Source organism: Cinclus cinclus, chromosome 18 (genome assembly GCF_963662255.1).
Source record: "Cinclus cinclus chromosome 18, bCinCin1.1, whole genome shotgun sequence".
NCBI classification, from domain to species: Eukaryota; Metazoa; Chordata; class Aves; order Passeriformes; family Cinclidae; genus Cinclus; species Cinclus cinclus.
The window spans coordinates 14,482,910-14,506,963 of NC_085063.1; the positions used below are offsets into that span (position 1 = coordinate 14,482,910).

General features: G+C 49.7%; 1 protein-coding gene across 1 annotated transcript in view; it reads left to right on the plus strand.

Moving 5' to 3' along the window:
• Nucleotides 1–2,901: 2,901 nt before the first annotated feature.
• Nucleotides 2,902–24,054, plus strand: part of NFATC2 (nuclear factor of activated T cells 2) — a 70,282-nt gene continuing 49,129 nt past the window's right edge. The window contains exons 1-4 of the mRNA XM_062504791.1: nt 2,902–3,052; nt 10,433–11,459; nt 12,724–12,892; nt 22,580–22,782. Coding sequence (XP_062360775.1) covers nt 2,902–3,052; nt 10,433–11,459; nt 12,724–12,892; nt 22,580–22,782 — 1,550 coding nt within the window. The remainder of the gene's footprint in view (nt 3,053–10,432; nt 11,460–12,723; nt 12,893–22,579; nt 22,783–24,054) is intronic.

The window sequence follows — 24,054 nt, forward strand, 5'->3', positions numbered from 1 at the left end:
GTCACATTGTTTGGGTTTTTCTCATTGATTTGGATGATGTTCCTGGGTGTATATACTGGGCTGAAGAGCCCACAGTCTATTTAAGTCTAGGAGCTTCCCTGCCTTTCCTTCACCACTAATTATTAATGACAGACTGTGGGGAGTATTTGTAGTTACATAGTTATTAACAGCTAAAGCTTAAACAATTTATAATGCTTTATTTTCATTGTGGGCTCAAGAGCCTGTTTTGGGTCTAAACTAAACTCCACTCAGCCTTTGGAAGGCTCCAAAAACTACAGCTGTCACTTGAGCTGAATTCTGCAGCTGCCTGCACCTACCAATGGCTTCACGCCCCTCTAATATTTTGGCCAGATCAGTATTTTGTGCAATTGCAATATTTCTGCTACAGATAACACACTATTAGGTTCAAACCCAGCCCACAGAGCATTCAAACTCACATCTCTGAGCACTCAGAGCATGTGCAAACTCTTGTTCCTGTAGGTTCTGAGCAGGGATCGTATGGGACTGGTGTCCTCATGTGCCCTGAGAGCTGCAGGGGGAGCAGCAGGGACACACTCCATTAAAGCCTGGTGTCTCTTGCTCCTTGACATCTGTCAAGCTGTCTGCTGGGCAAAAAACCTTGAATCCTATAAGCTGAGCTAATTCCTGCGTTTCTCTAACACTTTTCTCATTTCTGTCTTGTCACCCTCATTCCTGGCCAGAGTCAGAATTGATGATTACGTGTGTTAGCAGCAAAACTCTTCTGCATGACACGATCCTCTTGGAAAGCAAAAGGTACATTTTCCATCTGTGGAGTACTACTAATCCTAGGAGTAGCTGAGGACAAGTTTGAAACTTCACATGCCTAATGGATTGCAGGCAAGCTGGGAAGTAAAGGACAGGATAAAGCTTTAGCAGAAGTCAGGGTCATCTCCCCACGCCCTCCTGCCAATCACCTGTATCTCACTTTAAAAGCCCAGTGTTTTTGTTTGTGTCATTTCTTTCTGTGGCTAATACAACTGATGTTCTCCCATCCTGCTCCTTGTGCTGTTAGCTGTGAGGATGACAGCTCTCTTTAGTGCTTAGCCAAGATCAGCAAGTATATTTTGTTTTTCTAATGAATTTCAAATAGAAAAGCCAATGATAAAAGGCCAGTGCTCAGCAAACGGTAAGGATCACTGGACAACAGACATAAACAATCCAATTTCATAGATGTTTAAACAATTCAGAACAAATCAGGCCCTCGGAGAGAGCAGCACAGGTTCCCCCTGGGGCTGGAGTGTCTGTAAATACCTCGGTGAACATTGTGTCTGCAGGCTCACCTGCCCTTTCTGACGGCCACTTTTCCCTGTTCCCTGGCACCTTCAGTAACAAATTAATGCCACAAGGCCTGATTCCAGTGTGACTGCTGCCCACCTCCCAGCAGGTTTGGCTGCTCCTCGAGTTCCCTTTCAGCCCCAGCCCTGTGAGGTGTTCCTGCTCACGCAGAGCTGCAGGGGGACCAGCCAGTACTGGTCAGAAGCTCAGTGAAGAACCTGACTGCAAACTGCAGGGAAGGTCTGAGCTCTTGTCCTCTGGATGGAGCAGAAGGGTGTGATGAGAAGGCAGTTTGTCATTACTTGGCTGCACACATGAATGAGAAAGGCAGTAGGTTATAAGCCCAGCTGCAGAGATTCTGGTTCATGTGTGCTTTAAAACAGACTCTCTGTGACCTCAGGCAAGTAATGCAGGGTCGGATTTGCCTTGCAGTTAATGCTGTCGTGCTGACAGGCTTAGCAAATAAAAACAAGCTGAAGTAAACGCCAAAATACTTTTTTAATGATCTTGGTCCCTCTGCCTTTGCCTCCCTGCCCTGTCTACTAGGAGCAATTTTCAAACTCACAGACCTGATGACAGCCATCTGCACACTCCTAAAGGGCACCACACAAACAGGTAAGCGAGGGAACAGCCCTCTGACCACAGATGCCCCGGACACACAAGCCCAGAGTCCCCAGCTCCCCACGGGTGAAGTCCCTGCTGGTTGTAGCAGCCATCCCAGGGGCAGGAGTCTGCCGGGGGGCAGCGAGCAGCGCCCTGTGCAGGGCCAGGGCAAGATGGGATGGATGGATGGATGGATGGATGGATGGATGGATGGATGGATGGATGGATGGATGGATGGATGGATGGATGGATGGAGTCAATGTGGTGGAGGTAGCTGGGGGCACCTGGGCGAGCCGGCAGCACCTGGCTGTGGTCAGTAGGGAACACGGCGAGCGCCCATCCTCTGAGACGCTGTGTGTGAGCGAGGCAGGAGAACAGAGGCCTTGAACACCACGGACCCGATGCTTCTAAAGCTGCTCCAGCTACCAGAGGTTGTCCTATGCTTGCAGACAGGAAATCCCCGTGCTGCCGCAGCTGCCATGGGAGCACATGGAGCGGGATGTGCGAAGCCTGGAGAAGGCAAGGGAGCGGCAGGGACCCTGAAACCTCGGCAGAGAGGGGCTGCGGGCAGGACATGCCTAAAGTGGGGCGACAGGGCGGAGATGCTCGGCTAAAGGGCACGGAGATGCTCTGCCAAAAGGCATCATTTCTCGGGGTTCCCGAGCCGGGGTAGCCCGCGGTCCCCGCCGTTCCCAGCCCGGACGCGGGGCCCGTGCGGTGCTGCCGGGCCGGTGCCGGCTCCTCCCCGGGGGCGGCCCCGGCGCAGGTGGCTGCGAGGAGCAGGAAGCTGCCCCGCTGCCGCCCGTGCCGAGCCGTGCCCGGCCGAGCCGTTCCCAGCCGTTCCCAGCCGTGCCGCCCGGGGCTCGCCGCCAGCCGCAGCCTCCCCAGCCAGGGCATTTCTTTCTCGGTGTTTTCCTCGCTCCATCCCGGCGCTCCGAGCGCTCGGCTCTCGCTGCCGGAGGCACCGCCGGGTCGCGGCTCTCGGGGTACCCCCGGGCTGCCATGAGCTCCGCGGGTCCCGGGCCCGGCCCCGACCCCGGCCCGCAGGACGGGAGCCCCGGGCACGGCCCCGGCACGGCCCGGCCGGGCAGCCCGCAGGAGGAGTTCGACTTCTCCATCCTCTTCGATTACGACTACCTGAAGCCGATCGAAGGTTGGTGAGGAGCCTCCCCCGGCAGCTCCTCGGGGCACGGCGGCACCGCCCGGGGCCGCTCGCCCGGCAGGTGCTTGCCCCGGGCCACTGGCACCGAGCGGGCTCGGTGTCCGCGCCGGGACGGAGCGTCCGGGACGGGACGGCTGGGGGGACATCGCTGCCGTCCCCAGAGCCGTGCAGCCAGCCGGGAGGAGCTGTGCCGGGGGAGCGCAGGGGCTCGGCCGGGCGCTCGCTGCCCGCAGCATCCCGGCACAGCTCCGGGCAGCCGGAGCGCTGGGGCGTGCAGCCCTCGCAGCGGGCTGGGCACAGCTGGCTCCAGCCTGGGGGCGAACGCGGCGAACTGAAGCTAAATTTGAGGGGGGAAAAAAGGGAAAGGTTTGCAGACCGTTCTGCTTTTCTGAGCTTGTGCTGTGATACTTTAAAGTGCAGCGGCAAGTGCTCCCTGACTTTGTAAATGGTGGTTCTGTCTGAACAGGGATACTTCCTATAAAATGCAGATTTGTGTAAACCAGACAAAGCCGAAAGGGAGGACCCAGAGGAATGATTTGTTGGGATATCGTCTCTAAGATACGGTGGTTTTGATTCTGCACAGTGGTGTTTCCCTGGGGCATGTCAGCGATGTTGTGTTCCTCTGAGGGAGGAGACCTTTGAGGCCTGAATCCTGGTGTCATTAGTGAAATGGAGAGTTGTTGCTGAGTTTTATTCTCTCTGTCCTTAAGTGCACCAGCGTCGAAGCTGGCTGGGGATGGTTCATGCCATCCAATGGACAAAGCTGAATTTTCTTCCAAGGTTTCATGTAGAGCAAAACATGCTACAAGAAATCTGCGGTGAGGAGGGGTTAATGGTTTTAATGGAAATATGTGGAATATCAGTAAAAGCTTCAGATGCTGCTGTGTTCGCATCTTTGCAGTAGACAGCGCTGCTGTGAAGCTTTAAGTGGGAAGTTCTACAGAATATAATAGTACGTAGGTGGGGGGTAGAAAGTTTAATCTTCAAACCACATAAATGCAGAGCAGTGTGTGCTTGTTGTAGAAGTAACTTCCTTCTTGAGCCTGCTTTCTTCACTTTTGAATGACTGGAAACCATAATTAGTAGTAATTTTGTTCCAAAGATGGAAATCATTAGCATGTAAAAAAAAAATATCCCAACCATATATATATGATATATATGAGCATTGTAATCTGGAGAACATTCTCCCTGGCTTTGAAAAGGCACCAGCTCCAGTCTGTAAGCAATCCAGGAAACATCCGCAGCCTTTAATGTACAAAAGATTAAAGTGTGTTTACATGAGAGCAGAAAATGATCAAATTCTGAGCAAGGCCTTTATGCACATGCTCTGGTAACTGATGCTCATTGTTCCTGTGCAGTTCTGGCCTCATCTGAACTGCACTTGGGCAAACAAGTCCTGTGCAGAGGAGGATTCAAAGTGGAACCAAAACCAAAGGAATGGGACCTAGCATTTTAGTCTGGTTCCTGCATTTGGAGTCCTCCCAGCCTGGTCTGCTCCACCCACTGCTCATGACAAGTCCTAAAATAACAAATCTATAAGCATGCTAAAAGGGATTTATTTAAATTTAAAAAAAATGTGGAAAAATGTAAATTTTAGGCTCTAGGAATGGATTGGGGTGAATGTTTATTCCTGATAAACAAATTTTTAAAAGGTTGGACTTTGTCAGTATCCATACAAGGTTGTTTTAAAAGTAGGACCTATATCTCAACTTGTTGTCATGGGGATGCCAGAAATATCCTTCCTGAAAGTGTCTGGCATTCAGTAGTGCTTGTGTGTGTCTGGGCCAACAGGAACATGGACTGCAATAAAAGCAGCAGGGAAAAGAAGGGTCAACAAAAATCCCACAGTCAATATTATTAATATTAGATGTGCTTCTTGAAGCCAGCTATTTCCAAAAGCTTTTTACATTTATTTGCCAGACTTTAATTAGCAATCTTCTCAGGACTGGCAAACAAGAAACATCTACTGAACTCGGGGGCCTGCCCAGGTGAACAGGATTTGGGCAAGGCATACACTGCTTTCAGGTGGCAGCTGTGATTTCATTTGGCCATTGAGGATGTCTTCTGTCCTTTAAACAGACAGAAGTGTTAGATGCCTTCCCTGCAGAGTTCTGTGCAGGTGTTGGCAGTGGCATCCCAAATTTTAGCTCCTTTCAAACATGCCAGGTGAGTTAATGAGCGTTTCCAAATGACCTCCTACAGGAGGGCTCTCAGAGGAGTAAGTTCTGATCACTGCTGTATGTGTTCTTCCCTAACACCTGCTGTTGGCTGCTTGAGAGACAAAATACTGAAATCCAGACAGTGCTCTGCTCCAGCAGCTCCCTTCAGGTTTGTAGGGCACTCACCGTGTGATGATCTGCTGAGAGGTAAAGCTGCCACATCATTTTTAGTGTTTGAGGTCAGCCCTTCTGGGAGCTGATCCCCTGAAGGATGTTTTGCAAATCCAAATAGACCCTGTGTTTAAATAAGATTCCAGATGAAATCCTGCCCTGAGACAGCAGATAGAAATGCAGATGGGAATTAGTATTTTCTCTAGGCTCAGGCCCTTGCTGTAGCTCATTAGACTCTTGGACTGCAGCTGGTGATATGAATCTACAAGGTCTGTGTGTGTGTGTAGTGTAGAGAGGGGAAGCAGGGAGCATCCATAAATATTAATATTCCTCCAAATGCTTGTTTGCATGTAGACAGGCTCCCAGGGACGTTGCCACGTCTTGTAGGTGTCAAGCCCTGAATAATTTGCCTCGCTCCTTTTTTTCTTCTCCCAGATGCAAAGCTATTAAAAGGAAAAAAAATGAATGTGCATGCATTTGGGTCCTGGGGCTGGCTCAGGAACACAGGAGGCAGTGTTCAGCCCTGCCATAAAGAAACAAATATGCACATCTACCAGAGAATTCCAGATTTCACTCAGGAAACCAGCTCTCACTTGGAGCTTCCAAGCAGTTAGTGCAAATAACAGACAGCTCAGCTTTTGAAAAATGCAAAGAAGCTCTGGACTGGCCCCTTCAAATGACAATAAGTAAGTTAATTGAAAAAGAAAATCGACTCTTTTACTTATGCAGATAAGGGACTCCAGTTAAATCCCGGGAGCTGCAGCCAGCGGATGTGAGGTCGGAACCCAACTTGTGCCCCTGCCCTCCTTGGCCTGCACAGGGCTATCTTTAGCTTTTCCTAGAGGATGGTTTGCATAAAGCCAGCACGGAATGCAGCCGCTGGGGTGAGCCTTTATTCCCTAATTTCATGCTAATTAGCACGGTCCCATTTGTCGGAGTGACTGCCTTTGAAGCAGCTGCCTTGTTTTAAAACAGCGCAGGGTGGCCCTCACCGAGCCCGTGTGCTCGCCCTGCCATGGCCCTGGCTTGGGGAACGTGGGAGCCTCTTCCTTTTCCTTCCTGCCCTTCAGAGATGTGTGAAAAGGAGTGTGGTAATTCGAACTGAAATCCCTGTTCTCTTTCACCTGTGATTCAACTGTCCCTGGGCTCTTAAGGGCACTCTTGAAGGTCCCCACCCAGGGAGGCTGCCTGGCTTCCAGAGGGTTGTTGGAGCTGCCTGCACCCAGAGGAGCTGGGCTGGTGTTATTTGCAGTGCAGGAGCACCCAGAACCCTGCTGTGCTGAGAGAGACAGTAGTGTGGGTAAAACCTGTGGAAAAAGGGGCAATGAGAGCTGGCAGCTTGTAGGCAGTTTGGGTGGGATCCCAGAGGGCTTGGGGGTCAGAGTGCTGTAGGAAGAGGAGTTGAGAGACACAGGGAAGGCTGTTTGCTGACAGTGAAGCTGACTGTCATGCCGGAGCTGCCTGGGTGTGAAACTCGCTGTCTTTTAACCCCCTGTCACAGCAGAAGGATCTTTTGGTACTGAATCAGAGGGTGGATCAGCCGTGAAACCTCAGGCTGGGAAAAGCTTGAGCGCAGAGAGGGGGGAAGTGCTGGAGCTGCCCGTGCTGAGGAGCTGTCTGTGAGACGTCCATCAGAAAAGCAGTGGAGAGGACAGTCCTTTGCTTGGACTATTCCAGTCTGGGCTCTGGGATGCAGTATGCAGAAATGGATGAGCTCTTGCAGGTGGCACAGCCTTGGGAGCAAAGCTGCATCTCCGAGGCATCTGCGACGAGGTTTCCAAGTCACTTCAGTCCTTGGAAAACACCTTGGCTGGGCTGATCCATCACGTACCTGTTCTCTTGTCAGGGGGTGCTCCCTCCTTGGGGATCCCAGCTGGAGGGTGACAGGGCTGTTCACTGCCACCCCCAGTGTGAGCTTGGTTGCCCTGAGCTCCTGCAGCCCTACCCAGGCTCGCCTTGACAGCTCAGGGAGAATTTTGGGTGGTGCTGGGGCCATGTGCCTGAGCCATTCCTGTGCCCTGGGCTCTGTGTCCCCACTGGTATCTGCAAGGGCAGAGAAAAAGCAGCTGAGCTGCTGGCGAGCATCCTCTGCCCCTCACAAAGGCAGGGCTTGACGCTGTTTTCAGAAGCGAAGTGCTGCTGCTGCTGGTGATGCTCCTCTCCTGGGGCTGCTGGTTCTGCTCCGCCCTTTCCTCGAGCGGATTCCTGACCCCAGCCAGGCTGCCCGGGAGCGGAGCAGCCAGTCCCCTCCTCCTGGAGCCAAAAAAAAAAAAAAAAAAAAATTCCTGCTGATTTCCATGGAAGAGGCGTCCGGCACTTGCTGCTTCACCCCTGTGCCCCGCATCCCTCCCCGGTGAGGTCAGAGCTCGCGTCGGAGCATCCCCGGCGTTGCCATGGGGACAGACCGCGACATCAGCGGCGTGGGCAGGAGCGGCCGGGACAGTGATTTCATTGTGCCTTGCAGCTCTGCGGGGCCGGCAGAGCTCCCCAAAGCCCCGAGCCGGGCTCCTGACGAAGCCGTGCCGATGAGTCAGGGCCGCAGCCTCTCCCTGCGCCGCAGCTCGGCCCTGGGCATCGCCGCTGCTCCAACCAAACCCGGCTTTGTCCGCAGCCGTGCCCACGGCCCCGCTTTATTGACGCTTTGCCGTGTGGGTGAAAGTAAATATTGTTGCTGCACAGAAGCCGTGGGTGTTTGCTCGCCCGGGGGCTGTGGCAGGGGCAGGCTGGGGCTCGCTGCGTGTGTGAACGCTGTTATTCATCATCCCTGGAACTGCATCCTCCGGGAGGGGCAGTGCCAGGGTGAAAGTGCTCTCTGAAATGCAGTATTTCAGGGATAAGCGAGGAAAATGTGCGTTGTCGGAAGCCCGGTTTTTGATGGGCTGTCACTGTGGGTGAGGGGTGTGTTTGTTATTCAGCAGATTTTTTAAATGACACGTGCACATAGAAATACATTTGTTTTCCCCATAGTCCTCACCATGAACCTCCCCATGCTGGCTTTGAGTTTTGGTTGTGTTCCTGCTGTCTGTATCTATCTATCTTATCTGTATCTACCTGGCACAGATAATTAATTCAGTTTAAGGTGTTTGGTGGGGTAGCTTTAACTGCAAGTGTTCTGCATGGGGAGCTGAAATGCTCACCTGCCCCTTGAGGTGAAGTTGTTCAGCCTGGAGAGGCTTTTCTGCTCCTGCTGGTCACTGCACGGATCCTGCCTCGAGCCTGGCTCTGCTTGGTGCTGGTTTTGCTTGCTGGAATCGGGGAGATTCTCCCCAGAGAGGTGGGAGCGATGGTGTGAGCCTGTGGGGGTGTGTTACTCTGCTCATTCCAGAGACTGACGAGTTCTGGTCAAAGGGAATCTCAGCAGCAATCTCGAGGCTTGACGTGTCAGACGTGAGTGATGGGGATGACACACTCACTACTCCTGGGTGCCAAAGCTCTGAAATCAACGGCGCTAAAAATATGTTTGGCCCAGAATTCAGTGACTCGTTGCTGTTTTCCTATCCCCAAAACAGCTGTATGCTGGGATTAAAAGCCAGAGGGAACCTGGAGCAATGTGCAAGCTGGACTGTCCTGTGCAGCTCCCCTCCTGTCCTGGACATTCTGTGTGTTGGTTTGTTTGCTCGGCTCTTGGGGTTTCCCCACTAAACACGAAGGCTCAGCAGTTCCTAAAAATGAACAGAAACCCCCTGAAAATAAGTCCAGATCTCTCTGCGTGTAAAAGTTTCACCAGGAACTTCTGCTACTTTTGCAGAAAGCACAGTCAGCTCCTGCCTGGCTTTCTGTGTGACATTTTCTCATGGGAATTGCTGTCTCATGTCAGGTAGGAGTTAGAGAAAATGCTGGAACACTAATTTAAATATTTAAATGAAACCCTCTGCCTGTGATATGCACAGATGTGTGCCCAGAGTGAGCAGAGAGTGTGAATTAATCCAAATTTGTGGAGCTGTTTCAGGTATTTCCTGCTGGATACACTGAAATCTTAAAAAACATACGCAAATCCTGGTAATGTTTTGCATGTTTTTGTGTGATGACAAATATTCTTCAGCTCCCAGGCTGGGGCAGCTCCAGGAGCTGATTTCCATGGCTCTGCTCTCTGGGATGCCACTGCACACCCTTGGGTGTGGGACCAGACTGGAACTGGGCTCAGCAGTGCTGGTGGGAATTCTGTGTTCCCTGGAAGCCTCCCTGTGCTCTGCAACCTGGGAATAGTTTGCAAAATGGCAATCTCTGAAAATTGAGGATTTTTAGTACCAGCAGAGAGAGGGTTCTACTGAACACTTACTTTTTATTGTGTATTTTTAAATTTCTGTCTGAAAATGTTCCTTGGGCTGAAATTGGAATGTGATTGCCCTTTAACCACAGGGCTGGATTCTTTCTCCTGCTCTCTCTTCTCTAACAAATATTTGTGAATGTGTTTTCTGACTCACATGAAACTTGTCACCAAACCTGCTGTCATGATATGGAGCCAAACAAATCATCACACAGAACTGCCTTTTCAATTTAAGAGTTTGAGCTCAGCTTTGACATGAAGCCTTTCCTGGCTGAATTTGGCAGTGTAAGGAAGGTGTTTCTCCCTTCTACAAAAGCTGTTCCTCAACATTTGGTTTTATGTAGACGTGTTTGGAAGCAATTTTGTTGTGTGCTGGTCTCAGTCCAGCTCCCAGCTGGTAAAATGTGGCCAAAGTCACAGCACTCGAGGTGTCACTAAGGGGTGTCCTTGCAAGAGGGCAGCCCTGCCGTGGACAGAGGGGGTGACATGCTGCTGACCTGTCCAGGGTATCCCTCAGGTGAGGCTCAGGCAGCAGGAGCCTGGCTGGAGGTGTTTGCAGTGCTTCTGGCCATGCTGCAGCTGCCCTGAGCATTGAGCTCCCCTGGCTCTTAATCCAGTACTTCTCACAGGCATTAACTGCAGTTGAAAGGAATGAAATAATATGAGCTAATATCAGATCACAAGCAGTTTATAAATATGCATTTTTTTTTAATCCATGATTTCTCAGCTTCTGTAACAATATTTACAGTCTTAAAGAGACCCTTCTTTTTCCAGAAGAACCGACTCCACATAAAACCACCAGCCCACCCTCTGGAGTTACATACGCTCATGATGTCTTGGACTGTGGCCTCAAGCCATGCCCCCTGCCTTTTCCTAACCTTTCTGCAGATCCCATGGGCAGATATGGACAGCCAGATAGCATAGGGCCAACACCTACACACCCTGCCAACGCTGCAGGGGCCTCTGCTCCGAGCCCTAGGATTGAAATAACTCCATATCATGAACTGATTCATTCAGGGGGTCCCTTCCGCAGCAGAGACACAGATGTTCTTTTGGTAGAACATCAGTCAAACTCAGCCACCACTAGCCCGAGGGTTACCCTGCCTGTCCCTGGCTTTGAGGGCTACAGAGAACCACTGTGTCTGAGCCCAGCTAGTAGCGGCTCCTCTGCAAGTTTCATTTCAGAGACAAATGTATCTCCTTGCACCTCACCATGTGTTTCACCAAATAATGGTCCTAGTGATGACCTTTGTCCACAGTTTCAAAACATCCATACTCATTATTCTCCTAGAACCTCTCCAATAATGTCACCACGAACAAGCATCACGGAGGAAGCCTGCTTGGGACGCCACTCACCATCACCCTGTCCCAACTCAAGGTCCTCATCGCCAGGTGCCAAAAGGAGGTACTCGTGCACTGGGCTCTACAGCACCCAGGTGCCTCCCAGCTCTCCTCGGCAGTCACGGACCCCCTCTCCACAGCCCTCTCCTCGCATCCCCCCGAGGGAAGACACCTCTGCAGTTACTTACACCCAGCTGGCCAGCGCTCCCCTTTCCATGGATGCTATGAGCAGCCTTCCTACGGATCCTTCCTGTGGTGTCCCCACGAAAATCTGGAAAACCAGCCCTGATCCTTCACCCATGTCTTCCCACAAAAACAGCATTCCATGTCACGTCTTTCAGACTGTTGACTTCCACGGGCCTTGTGAGCAGGAGGACAGGAGAAACTCGGCCCCAGAATCCATTCTGTTGGTTCCTCCATCCTGGACAAAGCAGCTGGTGCCTGCAATACCAATCTGCAGGTATGTAATCCTTCTCGTGGCTGTTTTCCATGTTTTTTTCATGGTTTGGTGTCCTCTGTCATGACTCACGATCCCTAGGGAGTGTTTTCTTGGCAAGGCTCTGCTGCAGACCAGGGCTGAGTGCTCAGGGACAGCACTGGCTAATGGGAGCCTGGTCCATTAGGATTTTGAGATGAAAAAGTCAGGGCTTTGAAGCAGTATCATCAAAGGGGTTCATTGATAGCACAGTGCACTACAAATCCAGATTTCCAAATGATTTGTCTAAACAGCAGATTGCAGACAGCCCTTGACAAAGGCTGAACGCTCTGGTGCCATCCTGCTGCTCTTAAAATGGTGAGGTTGCTTTGCTAAAGTCGCTTACAAATTTCCATCAAGGATGAAAATGCTTTAAATAATACCTGATTCAAAACAGAGCTCACTGCTCCAGGTCAGGCTGATCATTCGGTCACCTCCAGCGACTTAGTGTTGGGTGTTCATTTGTCAGTTGTCCCTTAGCCCAAATCTCAGCCCTCCATTGTCTGGCTCTGTGGCATCTGCCAGGACTGAGGGTGCCAAGTCCCTGCTGGCACCCTGTCAGTGCCATCCCTCTGGGCACTGAGGTTGACCCCACACTGACGTGATCCCAGGGTGTTCCTGACCTGCAAACACAAACTGTGAGTGACAGAGCACGGGCTGTGACTTCCCTTGGCTCGTCAGACCGGTCCTGGCAGCAGCCACAGAGTAAGAGTGGTTTAAAATCCACTGCAGGCTTCAGCTGTACACTGCAGAGTATTCATTTCATGCCATAAACCCTTATATATTTTCATAACAGGAAAACTAGTACCAGGTAAGAATATTTAGCATTTTATTGATGTGCATTTTAATATTTATGGAATTTTAATATTTATGGAAATCATAACAATTGCTAATTTGCACAACTGGGAGGTAATGGCAAATGGAGTTAATATTTCACAATACGTATTCTGTGATCCAAGTTGGAGACATGCAGCAGAAGCTAGATAAAAGAGGGGGATCTTTGAAGAAATGCAACTGCTGCAGGTATTTCTGTTTAAGAAGCAGAAATATTTTGTTCTCTTCTGCAAGGACACGGGCCCACAGAAAGGGTCATCATCTCAGCAGAGATGTGAGCAGTTCAGCATAACCCCATGGCAATTCCTAGACACCTGAACGTCCCAGGTGGGGCACTGGGAGGAAGGAGGGATGGGGGCTTTGAGAAGCCACGTTCTCAGGAGTCTCCCTGGTGTTGTGTCTCTCTGTGTCCCAGTTTGCCTGTGCAGTCCCTGCCTCCCCTGGAGTGGCCCCTGGCCAGCCAGTCTGGCTCGTACGAGCTGCGCATCGAGGTGCAGCCCAAGCCCCACCACCGTGCGCACTACGAGACCGAGGGCAGCCGTGGTGCAGTCAAGGCTCCCACCGGGGGCCACCCCGTGGTCCAGGTAAGGCACTGGGCATCTCCCTGTGGGAAAACGGGGGGCAAGTTCATCCCTGAATTGGGCTGCCTCTGGAAGAGGGGGCACCCTGTGTGCTTTTGGATAAGCTGAGCCGTGGGGAAGTGCAGAACTTTGGGAAGGTTGGTTTGGGTTGGCTTCTGAAACACGTGGGTGACATGTTTGCTGCCTTTTCTGGGCTCTGTAAACCTCGTGTGGTCCCCTGTCACAACTCTCATAAGGTGCCTGGGAAGTCGCTGCTGAAAACGAGTGAGCAAAATTCAGGCTGCCACTGGTGGAGAGAAGGAATTCGTCCCTTTGCTGACCTGAGAGGTGAATGAGCTGAACCCTTCTTCTGTTTGGAGTGTGAACAGCTTTTCCTTCACCTTTCAAAGAGTGGTATAAAATACTGGCTGAGCAGCTGCAGTGGGGGCACATCAGTCATTTCCCTCATTTCCCCTGTTTTCAGCCCATGTTTCCTGAAGGAAAGCCAAAGGCAGGCTGGGCTCGGGGCTCTGCTGTGTCAGAGGGGGAGTGCTGGAATGGTGAGTGGGAGCTGAACAGGCCAGCCACAGCTACAGCCCTCACTAAACCAAGTTGGGCTGCATCCCACAGATGTTCCTGACACACTCAGGGCTTGCAGGAATCAGGAAAACATTAACATTTATGCCTAATTTCAAGCATGTGATCAATACCACTAATTTCACTGGGCTGATTTGTGCTTAACTTCAAACATCTGTTCAGTATTCCCCTGCAGGCTCACCGCCTTTTAAAATCAAGCCATAAATTGGTAAATCAATGTATTTGCTTTGATGGAGCTGGACTTACATGTATGGACTGGGTATTTGAGTAAAGGGTGCAGGCTAATATTAACCAGCAGTCACATTTGCCATACCTCAGTAATGCAGGTTTTGGTTTGGATCTGACAAGCTCGTAGCCTCCTGTGGTGTGTTTGAAGCTGCCTAAATGCAGGAATGATAGCAATCAGCACTTGCTCCTTTCTCAGTTTGCTTGCAACTACAGTATCACTTACCTTCCCAAGGTATTCCTATCAACAGGTTCCTTATTGCATTGAAGGAGTTTCTTGTGATATGGGGAAATAGAATTCGTTTCCTTCCTGCAATCAATAACAATCAAAGAGGTATTTATATTTTCTGTTGAAGACAGGAACCAATATTGTTAGTTTTATCATAATTTGCCATCAAGCTTCAGGATCTGAGGCTGTAAATTCAAATGTCCACTTCAGTTCCCTGAGCAGATGTGCCTCTGCACAGCTGTGCCTGCATCTGGGGGAAATATGGACAGCTTCTTTCTGAAGGTTTATTGCAAAGTTGGGAGTATTTGTTGAATTTATGTTCACTTGAACATAACCAGGTTCATCTGGATGCCAAGCAATGAGATAGTTGCACCTGTATGGTTTATGACATCTCAGACTGGGGGAGGCTAGTAAAATCCAAAGTTTTCACGTCAGAAGTTATTCGGCTTTAAGGGATCTTTTTGTTTTTTCCTCTCCTTTTTTCCCCTCAGTGAAGTTGAACTTTTGTGTTCTTGTCAGATGCAAACAGAGTATTTTTCTAAAATATAATCTCTCTAGAAACAAACCTGATTAAAAAAAACCCAAACAAACCTTCAGTTAACTCTCCATGTGACTAATTACCCAGCTGAACCTGCTGGCAGAAGAGATCTTGGCTGGTTTTTGAAGCACAGTGTTGGCCTGCAATATTTATTTTTTGGAAAGTGCATTTTGCATGCAGATTTCTTCTTTGGGGCACTCTGAAGCTACAGACCAGCAGATCTCATATCCTCCAAGCCTTATCTTGTGGTTTATCTTTCTGATGCTGCTTCCTCTTCTTCACGTGTCAAGCCCCAAGAGTTTGTGCTCAAGGCTCTGCACCAGTTGTGCACTCCAAGCATGGCAGGAGAAGAGTCTGGGTGGTCAAAGTCTGTGGGGAGCTGGACCAGGTGGGACATTGGCTGTGCCAGGAGCAGGGAGAGAAGCCATGCATGCCATGGAATGTTCACATCCCTGAATTCAGCACCATGTGGAGGAGCACAGGGTCCCAGCTCAGGTGTTTGAGTCACTCTTGGGAGGGACCTACAGCCTGTGGTAACTGAAGAGAAGCTCAGGTCTCAGGGATGTGAGCATCCCCTGGATGTTAAGGTGCTAAGAACAGCCAGGAGATGCTCTGTAGCAAGGACCAAGCTGAAGTTTTCATGCTCCTTCCATCCTGCAGGTCCCCCCAGTCACTGAGACCACAGAGGAGGGAGAGGCACCTTTGGTTCCCAGCTCTTTTTTCCCAAAGCTGATTATTTGTACCCAGCTGCTCCAGTCAAGGCTGTGGAAGAGCCTGTGCAGTGGGAAAAGCAGTGGCTGCTCCTGTGAATGTGACTGGGATAGAGGTGGCAGCCCAGACACAAACCTGGAGTGTAAAAGGCAGTGGTTGAATCCACCACCCAGCTGTTTACCTTGGTGTAGAGCAGGGCTGCAAAACCCCAGTGCTCAGGTGAGGGCAGGGGCAGGCACAGGCACCCCCAGCCATCCACCCCTGTGTGCCAGGCTCCTCCTCATTTCTCTCTAGGGCAGGAAAGCTGTACTTAGAGGGGCTCCTATTCAGCACAGCCAGCCCAAAAAACCCATTCCCCTGGGTTCTAACTTTTAAAACTGTGGTGACTTTCACTGCCTCTTTTTATTTTTCTTATTAAAAAGAAGCTGGAATGGCAGAGTTGTTAGTGGAGCTCACAGGAGCTGCTTTACAATAACAAACGTATGTTCCACTTTCCTTTTATATTTGAATTTTGCCGTCTGTGTTTTCTTGTGGTTTTGCAGTCAAAGGAGACATTGTTTCTCAGCCTGGGCTTCCCATGGGGCTCTGACTTTTAACTATATGTGACTTCCAACATTCAGCTAATTCATTGGTGTGTTAGTGAAACCAGAGCCTTTGATGGAAACTCAAAACCAAATCCCAGCTCCACGGGGTGATTCTCACTCTCACACGTGGGGCTGGGCTGCTGCTGGAGCCCCGACCAGCCGGGGGGGTTTGCTGCCGAGGGCACATCCCAGCAGCTCATTTGTCCTTTTCCCCACCTTCCCGAGGCCCCTGTGCAGGGAATGCACCCGGCTGGTGCTGCACAACATCTCTGTGCCACTCTCGTGGCCATCACTCCCCTGCTCTGGAGCTGGGTTTTGCCCCCAGCTCACAAACCACCTGCACCTTTCACACCTGATTTACCTGCAGGACTACAGGGCTTGTTTGCACAATGGCATCGTTGTAGGGGCCTCTTGAGCTTTGAGCTCTCTGCCCTGGATTTATTTACTACTGCTCCACGTGCTGCTTCCGTGACTTGTGTTGTGGGTTTCAACATGAAACAAACTGGGGGGGACAGGGGTTCCTGAGCCATGCTATATTTTCACAAAAATGCTTTTTGGCCAAGATGTTTTCAAGATCTGGCTGACATTCAGACCCTTGTCCAGTGCCTGAGCCAAGGCCATGGTGGGTTCCTGGACCCCAAAGCCACCTTACAGGAAGCCCAGCACTAAGCCCTGGCAGAGGGCTCAGCTCTGGGGATTTGGTTCAGTGCAGTCAAATTGATCAGTTTGGGCTGGGATTCATCTCCAGGATGCTCTTGGTGCTGCCACCTCTTGCCTCTTGTCACCATGGCTGCTGTCAAGCTTTGTGCCACACCTGGGTTGCACAGGGGGGTGTTCCTGGGGAAGGATGAGCTGAGTGTGGTGGAGGAAGGTGAGGTTTTAGACAAACCCTGCTTTGCCACCCTGTTCCACTCCAGCTGGGCTGGGGCTGGTTCCACAGTGCCTCTGACAGCTGGCAAGGGTCCAGCTTTGCTAACTGGTGCCAGATCCCCGTGCTGAGGAACTCCCCCAGTGTGGTTCTGTCAAAATCATCAAATTTTCACCCTCTGATTTCCTCGTGGCACAGTGAGTTCTGTCGTGCTGGGGAGGTTTAGCTCTCTTATCATGATGTGCATGGCAGTGCTTTAATGACATAGTCGGGTTTTCTTAACCAGCTGTGAAAATGAGATCTCCAAATCCTCCTCCCTGTACATTGCACTGGACAGATAGATGCATTGTGCCTCTTCTGTAAAACTGTCAAAGCACCCTGGAAACAGGATCAGCTCTTCACAGGGGCAGGGAAACTGAAGCCCAGGGAGGAAACAACTTGCTTACAGTGTGCTGTGAGGTCAGTCAGGAGCAAACCCTGTCTCTCCAGACCTGTATTAACCCCATCGGAAAGCAGAAATCCCAGTAAGACACTGGGAGTCTGGTTGTCATTTGCTGTAAGGAACAGCAGAGCAAGTGAGATTCAGCCCTTGGAGTTTTGAAAAAGCTGTCACCAAAATAAGAAACACTTAAAATTGAGTATCATAAAAAGTCATAATTCAGCAGAATCAGATGTTCAAAGGATTGTCTTCAGACGCCTTTTTAGACAGCTTTGGTAGGGAGCAAAAGGAACTAAGGCAAAGATTTCCTTCTGGTTTGCGTTCTTTTGCAGTGTCCCAAGTACATTAAATTGAGCAAAAACATGTGAGAAGATTCAGCTTTGTTGCTCAATGTCAGCTCTAACTGGAGCAGGCAGAGGAGCTGCTACACGATACAGTGGCTGGACGAGGTCTTTGTTAAATTCCTGACAGTTATTGATATGCCACTCTCCCTGAGACAATGCAGTGACATTTTCCATCTCGCTACGAGTATTGTTGAGCAAAGACCTCCCCCAAAAAATTCCTTGACATCGTTGCAGTCAGCTGCTATTAAGGACGGGGATGAATGATCAAATCCGAGGCTGGAGCTGCTTGCAGCAGGAAGGGGGGGACAGAAACGGGGCGGTTGGCTCAGAGCATCTCCTCCGAGGGTCTGGGAGGCGCGGGCAGCAGCGCTGCTCTGCGGTGCCGGAGCGCCCGGAGCGGGGGACAGCGGCTCCGCTTATCTCCGGCACAGCAGCAGGAAGGGCAGCAGCGGCAGGAAGCGATTTCTCACGGCTCTGTGCTCGCTTCTCTTTAAGTATTGCTCGCCCGGCTCTGTTTTCCCACTCGCCCTGCCGGCCGGGATGGTCCGTGTGAATCACCCGCATGCACGGCCCGAGTGGCTCCGGGGGACGCAGCCAGGGATCCCCAGTCCCAGACTAACCCCGTGTTAGGCTGAGCCCAGAGAGCCGGCCAGCTCAGTGCTTTCGAGCAGGTAAAACCCCCGAGCCGAGAGAATCGATTCCCCACAGTTGTATTTCTCCTCCTGCTCACGGTTTGTGTTGTCTAGACAGGAAGGTGCTTTAAAGATGCAGCTTTGTCCATCGCAGGGAGAAAAACCTAACTGCCCGACAGGCAGAGCTCTGCTGGGATGAATGGGAATAAAACACTCCCTTGTCCTCTCTAGAGCAGTCGGTCTCACTCAGGACCTTACTGGGGCTCTCCAAAAACACCAGTAACATTTGCAGATGCTGCTGCTTTCGTCGTGCAGAGCCCGGCACTGCACGGTGGATTTTGGTGTGCAACAGCTAAACTAGAAATCTCCAAGGAAATTTGGCTCTGCAACCCAGCAGTGAGAAGGCAAAGCTCACAATGCTGCTGGGACCTGAGGTGCTGCAGAGTGGTGCCTGAAGTGCCAGTTTTGGGGTGCTTGCAGGACAGGGTCAGCATTCCCTGTCAGCATTCCCTGCAGCAGGGCATGGGCACCACGACTTTCTCACTGGGCTTTGGCTGCTCACCCCCTGCAGGACCTCAGAAATCACTGCCCTTCTCTGGCCTGGCTTCTGGGTAAGAATAAAAATAAAATTACCTTATTTATTTCCTATGAATCTCTCTTTTTCTCCTGCTAATGATGCTAATTCTATGTAAATTATAACAATATTTAAATTCAAGAAAGCATATCCCAGATTGAAAGATCTAAGTTTCAAAAGTTGCTCTGAATTCCCCCTGTGTAGATATGTTGTATCTGTAGGGGACCACCTACGGAACCTTTTAAGAATTTGCCTTGCTTTCTGACTGTTGTCAATTTATCCCTTGATTTTAGCACGGTTAAGCAGTGTTGCAGCCTTCAGCTGGGTGCAGGGTTTGGGCCATCTCAGCGGCGGGCAGGGAATGGTTTAGAAGGGAATTAACAACTTTGGCATTAAGTGTTTGGGGCTGGGGTCTCAGCTGGGGAGGAGTTTTGGAACAGAGCAGAAGAGCAGTGTTCCATGTGCCTGCTGTGTGCTCCCGATGGCTGAGTGCCAGGGCCATCACAGGGTGGTGGTGGGTGTGTGACTGAGCAAACCCAGCAGCGGAGGGCACATCTGCTCCTTTTTTTGCATGCAGAATCACACAGGTGCCTTCCTGCCAGTGGCACTCAAATGCCCCCCTTTCCCAAACTGGACTGGTATTGATCCATGGATGGAGTGCAGAATGAATTTGATTTCTGCAGAGGTGGGATGATGCTTTTAATCGTGCCATACATTTCTATTTTGTTTAGAAACCCAATCATAGCAGCAAACCAAACAAGAAAAGTCTCTTTGTTTTCTGAATGATGTTATTTGTTTATCTGCCAAAGTGCTTTGCATTTCCTCAGGTCACAGACCAACCCATGTCTGGCTGTGTTAATATTGTAAGAGCTAGGCAAAAGCAAAGTTTAAGAAAAATCTTTCAACTTAAAGAAATAGGATCTTAAAGTCCCAAATTAGAGTATGGAAAGGTACACATCATGTCTGGCTTCTCTTTCCCCTTGTGGCAAATGTGACTCAAAGGAGTTGGGTTTTTTCCAGCTCGATCTGTATACAGTTTGGGGGAGTTTTATTGTGAATAGGTCACCTTATAATACACAAAAATATTTCCTCACTGAGCTCTGCATTCATAAATCTTTCTTGATCCTCGCTCTCTTGAAACTGAAATCCAGATGATTTTGTTTTCTTCATGGAAAGAAGAAAGAGTGAAGGCACACCTTGGTGTGGGGCTGGTGCTCCCCTGGAAGGGCTTGGAGGGAGCAGCTCTGATGAGCACAAGAACAACACTGGAACAGAGATTTTAGAGCAGCTTCATTGTTGCTAAGGGAGGAAAAAAAAATAATTTCAAAGCTAGTATTTAAAAATGCATTTTAGATCTTCACTTCTCAAAGTTTGTTTAAGGGTCAAATTTATTTCTCCTTTACTTCTCCAAAGAAAAGATTGGTGCTTTGGTTAAATATTAAAGCAGCTGCCTGGCATAGTGAAGGTGAGTGCTTATTGACAGTGACAGTCTTTAGCAGTTCAATTTTAAGAAAAGACATATCTCTGAAGCTTAGCTTTGATGTGCTCTTTCATTCCAGCTCACAGTGAATTTTCTCTATAGGAAAGCAGCACAGATACTCTGTCCCTGCTGAGCAGGGTGAGCATCACCATTCCCTGGTGCAGGTAAAGAGAGAGCTTGTGTGACATGACCAGAGCTGTGGTGAAGATGAGTGTAAAACTCTGATTGTAAAGCTCCAGGAGTGTTTCTGTGAGCTGTTCATCTCCATGTTTTTGTTCTTCAGTCATCCTGCTGTGTTTGTAGCAAGTGAAAGGTAGATGGAAATGCTTATAGTAAATGATCACCTATAAATGTAATCAGTCAGCTCAATGGGGACACTTGATGCTTTTACGTATATTTTTTCTCTTTGTGTTTGCATTTTATAATGCTATTCTGATTTTAAAATGATGTCATCCCACAGCATTGCCATAAATACCATAAATTACAAAAAAAAAAAAAAAAAAAAGTAATTTTCTTCCACTGACCAAACTACTGATTTAAAACCTGGTTCTGTGTAGGATCAGGAGGCCTTTTACTGTGTGTTTTATGCCCCTGGGCCAGCAGATAATACAGACACTGCCAAATGAATAGGGAATCAATTCCTCTCTTCTTTAAGTCTGTATGCATTTATACAAAACACACCCACAGACTTGAACATTATTGGACAACCATGAACAGTTTTGTCTTGGGAACTCGTTTTGTACATGAGCAAACACCACTTAAAATTACTTTTAAAGGTGGCCAGTATTAAACCCTGTGTATGTAGCCAGTTCTGTTACAGCTGCTACTGACTGTGATCACTGGGGGCAGATTTTCTTTTGTAATTTATGATCTGTTTTCCTCCATTTCAGTCTCCCACCCATAACTCTGGAATTTTGCTCTGCCAGGGCAGAGGGGAGAGCAAAAGCTGCTTTGCTGTCACTGCAATAAGCCCTCCTGTCCAAAGGATCCTCTCGTTGTAGCTGGATGCACAAAGAATTACTCTGTCAGGCATGACAATAAGCACTCAGAACTTAAAAACTGCTCTTCCCCTCGGCCCTTGTGAGGACAGGACGGCTTTTGGTGATGCAATGGCTTTGCACTGAAGGCCAGGAAGTGTTGGATTTTGAAAGTCCCATACTTAGGGTTGTTTTCTGTGTGGTTCCCAGTGCCTCTGGGCTGTGGATCAGCAGGGGCTGATTCCTCCATCAGTGCCTGTTCCCAGCAGATTTGTCCTTTCCTCTGTTGCCTCCCACCTGCTATAGGTGTTATCCATCTCTAAACCTGCCCATGGCTGCGCTGTGGCCGTCACACTCCTGGCCATGCTGTGTCTCCAGTGCCAGCCCTGGTGCTCTGAGCCCAGCTCCGTGCTCCTGCCCTGGCCCCCAGACCCGGCTGAAGGCTTGCACGGAGCCTCCTGCCCCTTGTCCTGCCCCCCATCTCCAGAGCACTGGTGCCAGCGAGGTAGGGGAGGTGTCTGGGCTGTGTCTGGGCTGGGCTCTGCACTTGGCTCATGCACAAGCCCTGCCTTGGGGTCTGGTGCCTCCACTGGAGCTGTTCATGGAGCTGTTGATGCCAGGGGAGGCTGCCACGCAGGCCTTGGCTGGAGGGGTGTCTGGGGCACAGCCCCTGTCTTTGTGTGCCTCCAAAATATGTGCTGGATGAGGAGTGATAGCTCTGGAGCGGGAGTGTCACCTTACATTTGCCATGCTGGAGGAAGGCTGCCAGCCCTGCATTGATGCTGCATGTGGTCCCCTTCCAGGGGGGGAATTAATCCCTCTGTGCAAGGATACCTCCTGCTGACTGGTGAAAAGAAAAAAAAAAAGATAAAAACCCCTGGTTTGACCATGAATACCATTAGTTTAATCTTCCTTTTCTCAGATCTTCCAGTACTATTTGCTTTGTATGGCTTCATCAAGGTTTTGTATGTGGACAGAGTAATTGAAAACAAATTTAACATGTCTCAGACCATAAAGTTCCCTTTCAGCTCAATCCCTGGCTGTGCGGTAGATAAATGTCTGGTTCTCATTTTTGGTTATGTGAGAAATTTAGAATGGTTTGATTTGTAATTTTGAACGTTAATAAAGAAGGAGAAATTTCTTCATCTCCTGGTCTGTGGAGGCATTCTGGTTTCATTGCACCAAATGGTGTTTATAAAAAAAGCCCAAAAAATAGACAGAAGAGTCTGTGTCCTTGAGACCTAGAAACCCCAGGCTCTAAGGTCAACTAAGCCATCCTCATGCTGTTCAGTGCCAGCCCCAAAATGCCATCTCTACCTGTACCGGTGATGTTCTAATGCAGTGCAAGAGGAATGGTTGAAGGTGAACCAACAACTGAGGCAAGGATGAGTTTCAAAGAGCAGCGAATCGATGCCAGAGACCCGCATTTTCCTGTCTATGTCTGCAAATCTCCTTGGTTTCCTGAAGGCCTTGCAGGCCCAGTGTGTGATGGCAGGTTTTTAATGTCTTGCAGCTGCATGGGTACATGGAGAACAAGCCCCTGGGCCTGCAGATCTTCATTGGCACGGCGGACGAGCGGATCCTGAAGCCCCACGCCTTCTACCAGGTCCATCGCATCACGGGCAAAACTGTCACCACCACCAGCTATGAGAAGATCATTGGCAACACCAAGGTGCTGGAGATCCCCCTGGAACCCAAAAACAACATGAAAGCAACGTAAGTGGATTTCTTTTATTAGCAAAGTTGAGGTGGGCTGAGTTGGCACTGAAGTTCTTTCTCTTTGGAAAGAAGTCATTACAAGAATAGTGATGCTCTGGAGGGACTCCCCTTCGCAGCATGTTGGGATGGTTTATCAGGGCAAGACCCTTTTAAAAATGAGCTACAAGCACCTGCTCTAAAGCTGCTGGAAGAGTTCCCATCCATCAGGTGACCATGCAGGCACTTCTGCTCTCTCTTCCAGTTTCTGCAGTGACTGTGCTGTAATCCCAGAATGGTTTGGGTTGGAAGGGGACCTTAAAGCTCATCCAGTGCTACCCTCTGCCATGGGCAGGGACACCTTCCACTGTCCCACACTGCTCCAAGCCCTGTCCAACCTGGCCTTGGGCACTTCCAGGGATGGGGCATCAGGTCTCACTAATAATCCATCATCTTCACAGTCACAAAGGGTTTGTAGTGCACTGAGGAGAAGGAGACTTGAATCTCAAGTATTTGTGCTGCAAGGACACAGTGAGGAACAGGGCAGCAGACAGAGGAAAGGTGTGGGATGCATTTTACATTCATTGGAATGCAAAACATATCTTCTGAACTCAGCCAAGTGCTCTGGCTGTGAAATCTCCGTTTGTAATAGGTTAACAGAAAAGCAAGTACAGGCACATCTTGTCTGTATTACTCCTTCCAGTTTTATGGAGGCAGAGGGATGAAGAGGGCACCAGTCTGAAAACTTCAGGCTTGAATGTGTGCCAGGTATAAGAGTGATTGCTCTGCAGAGGGAAGAGCTGTATCTCCATCCTCCAGAGGATCCTGACAAAATTGGCAGAGCAGTTATGTTTTTAAGCCCCCCTACTTCATCACAAAATCCACATTCTTTCTTCACATTTTTTTATAAAACATACCTCATTCCTAACAAGGATCCCTGGAATAATAAACCCCTGCACATATGCAAGGGCAAGGAACAGTGTGGGTGTAGGAGGCAGCTTGGGGCTCATACCTCCCCAAACGTGATTTTAATTCATATCAAAAGAAGAGAAATGATGTGTTTTTAGAACTGATATCAAAATGGGCTGGCAGTGCCTGTTTAATGACAGTGCTCACTGCCTGCTCTCAGAACTGTTGCTGAGCTTGACAAATAATTGTCACATTTTCCTAACACGGGCAAGTTTGCAAGGTTGCACTGGACTCTGGAGAAGCCAACCTGCACTTACACCAAATATCAAATTGCAGTGCTGATTTAAGCAATCCTAATCCTTTCATTGCTGCTCAGCCTCATCC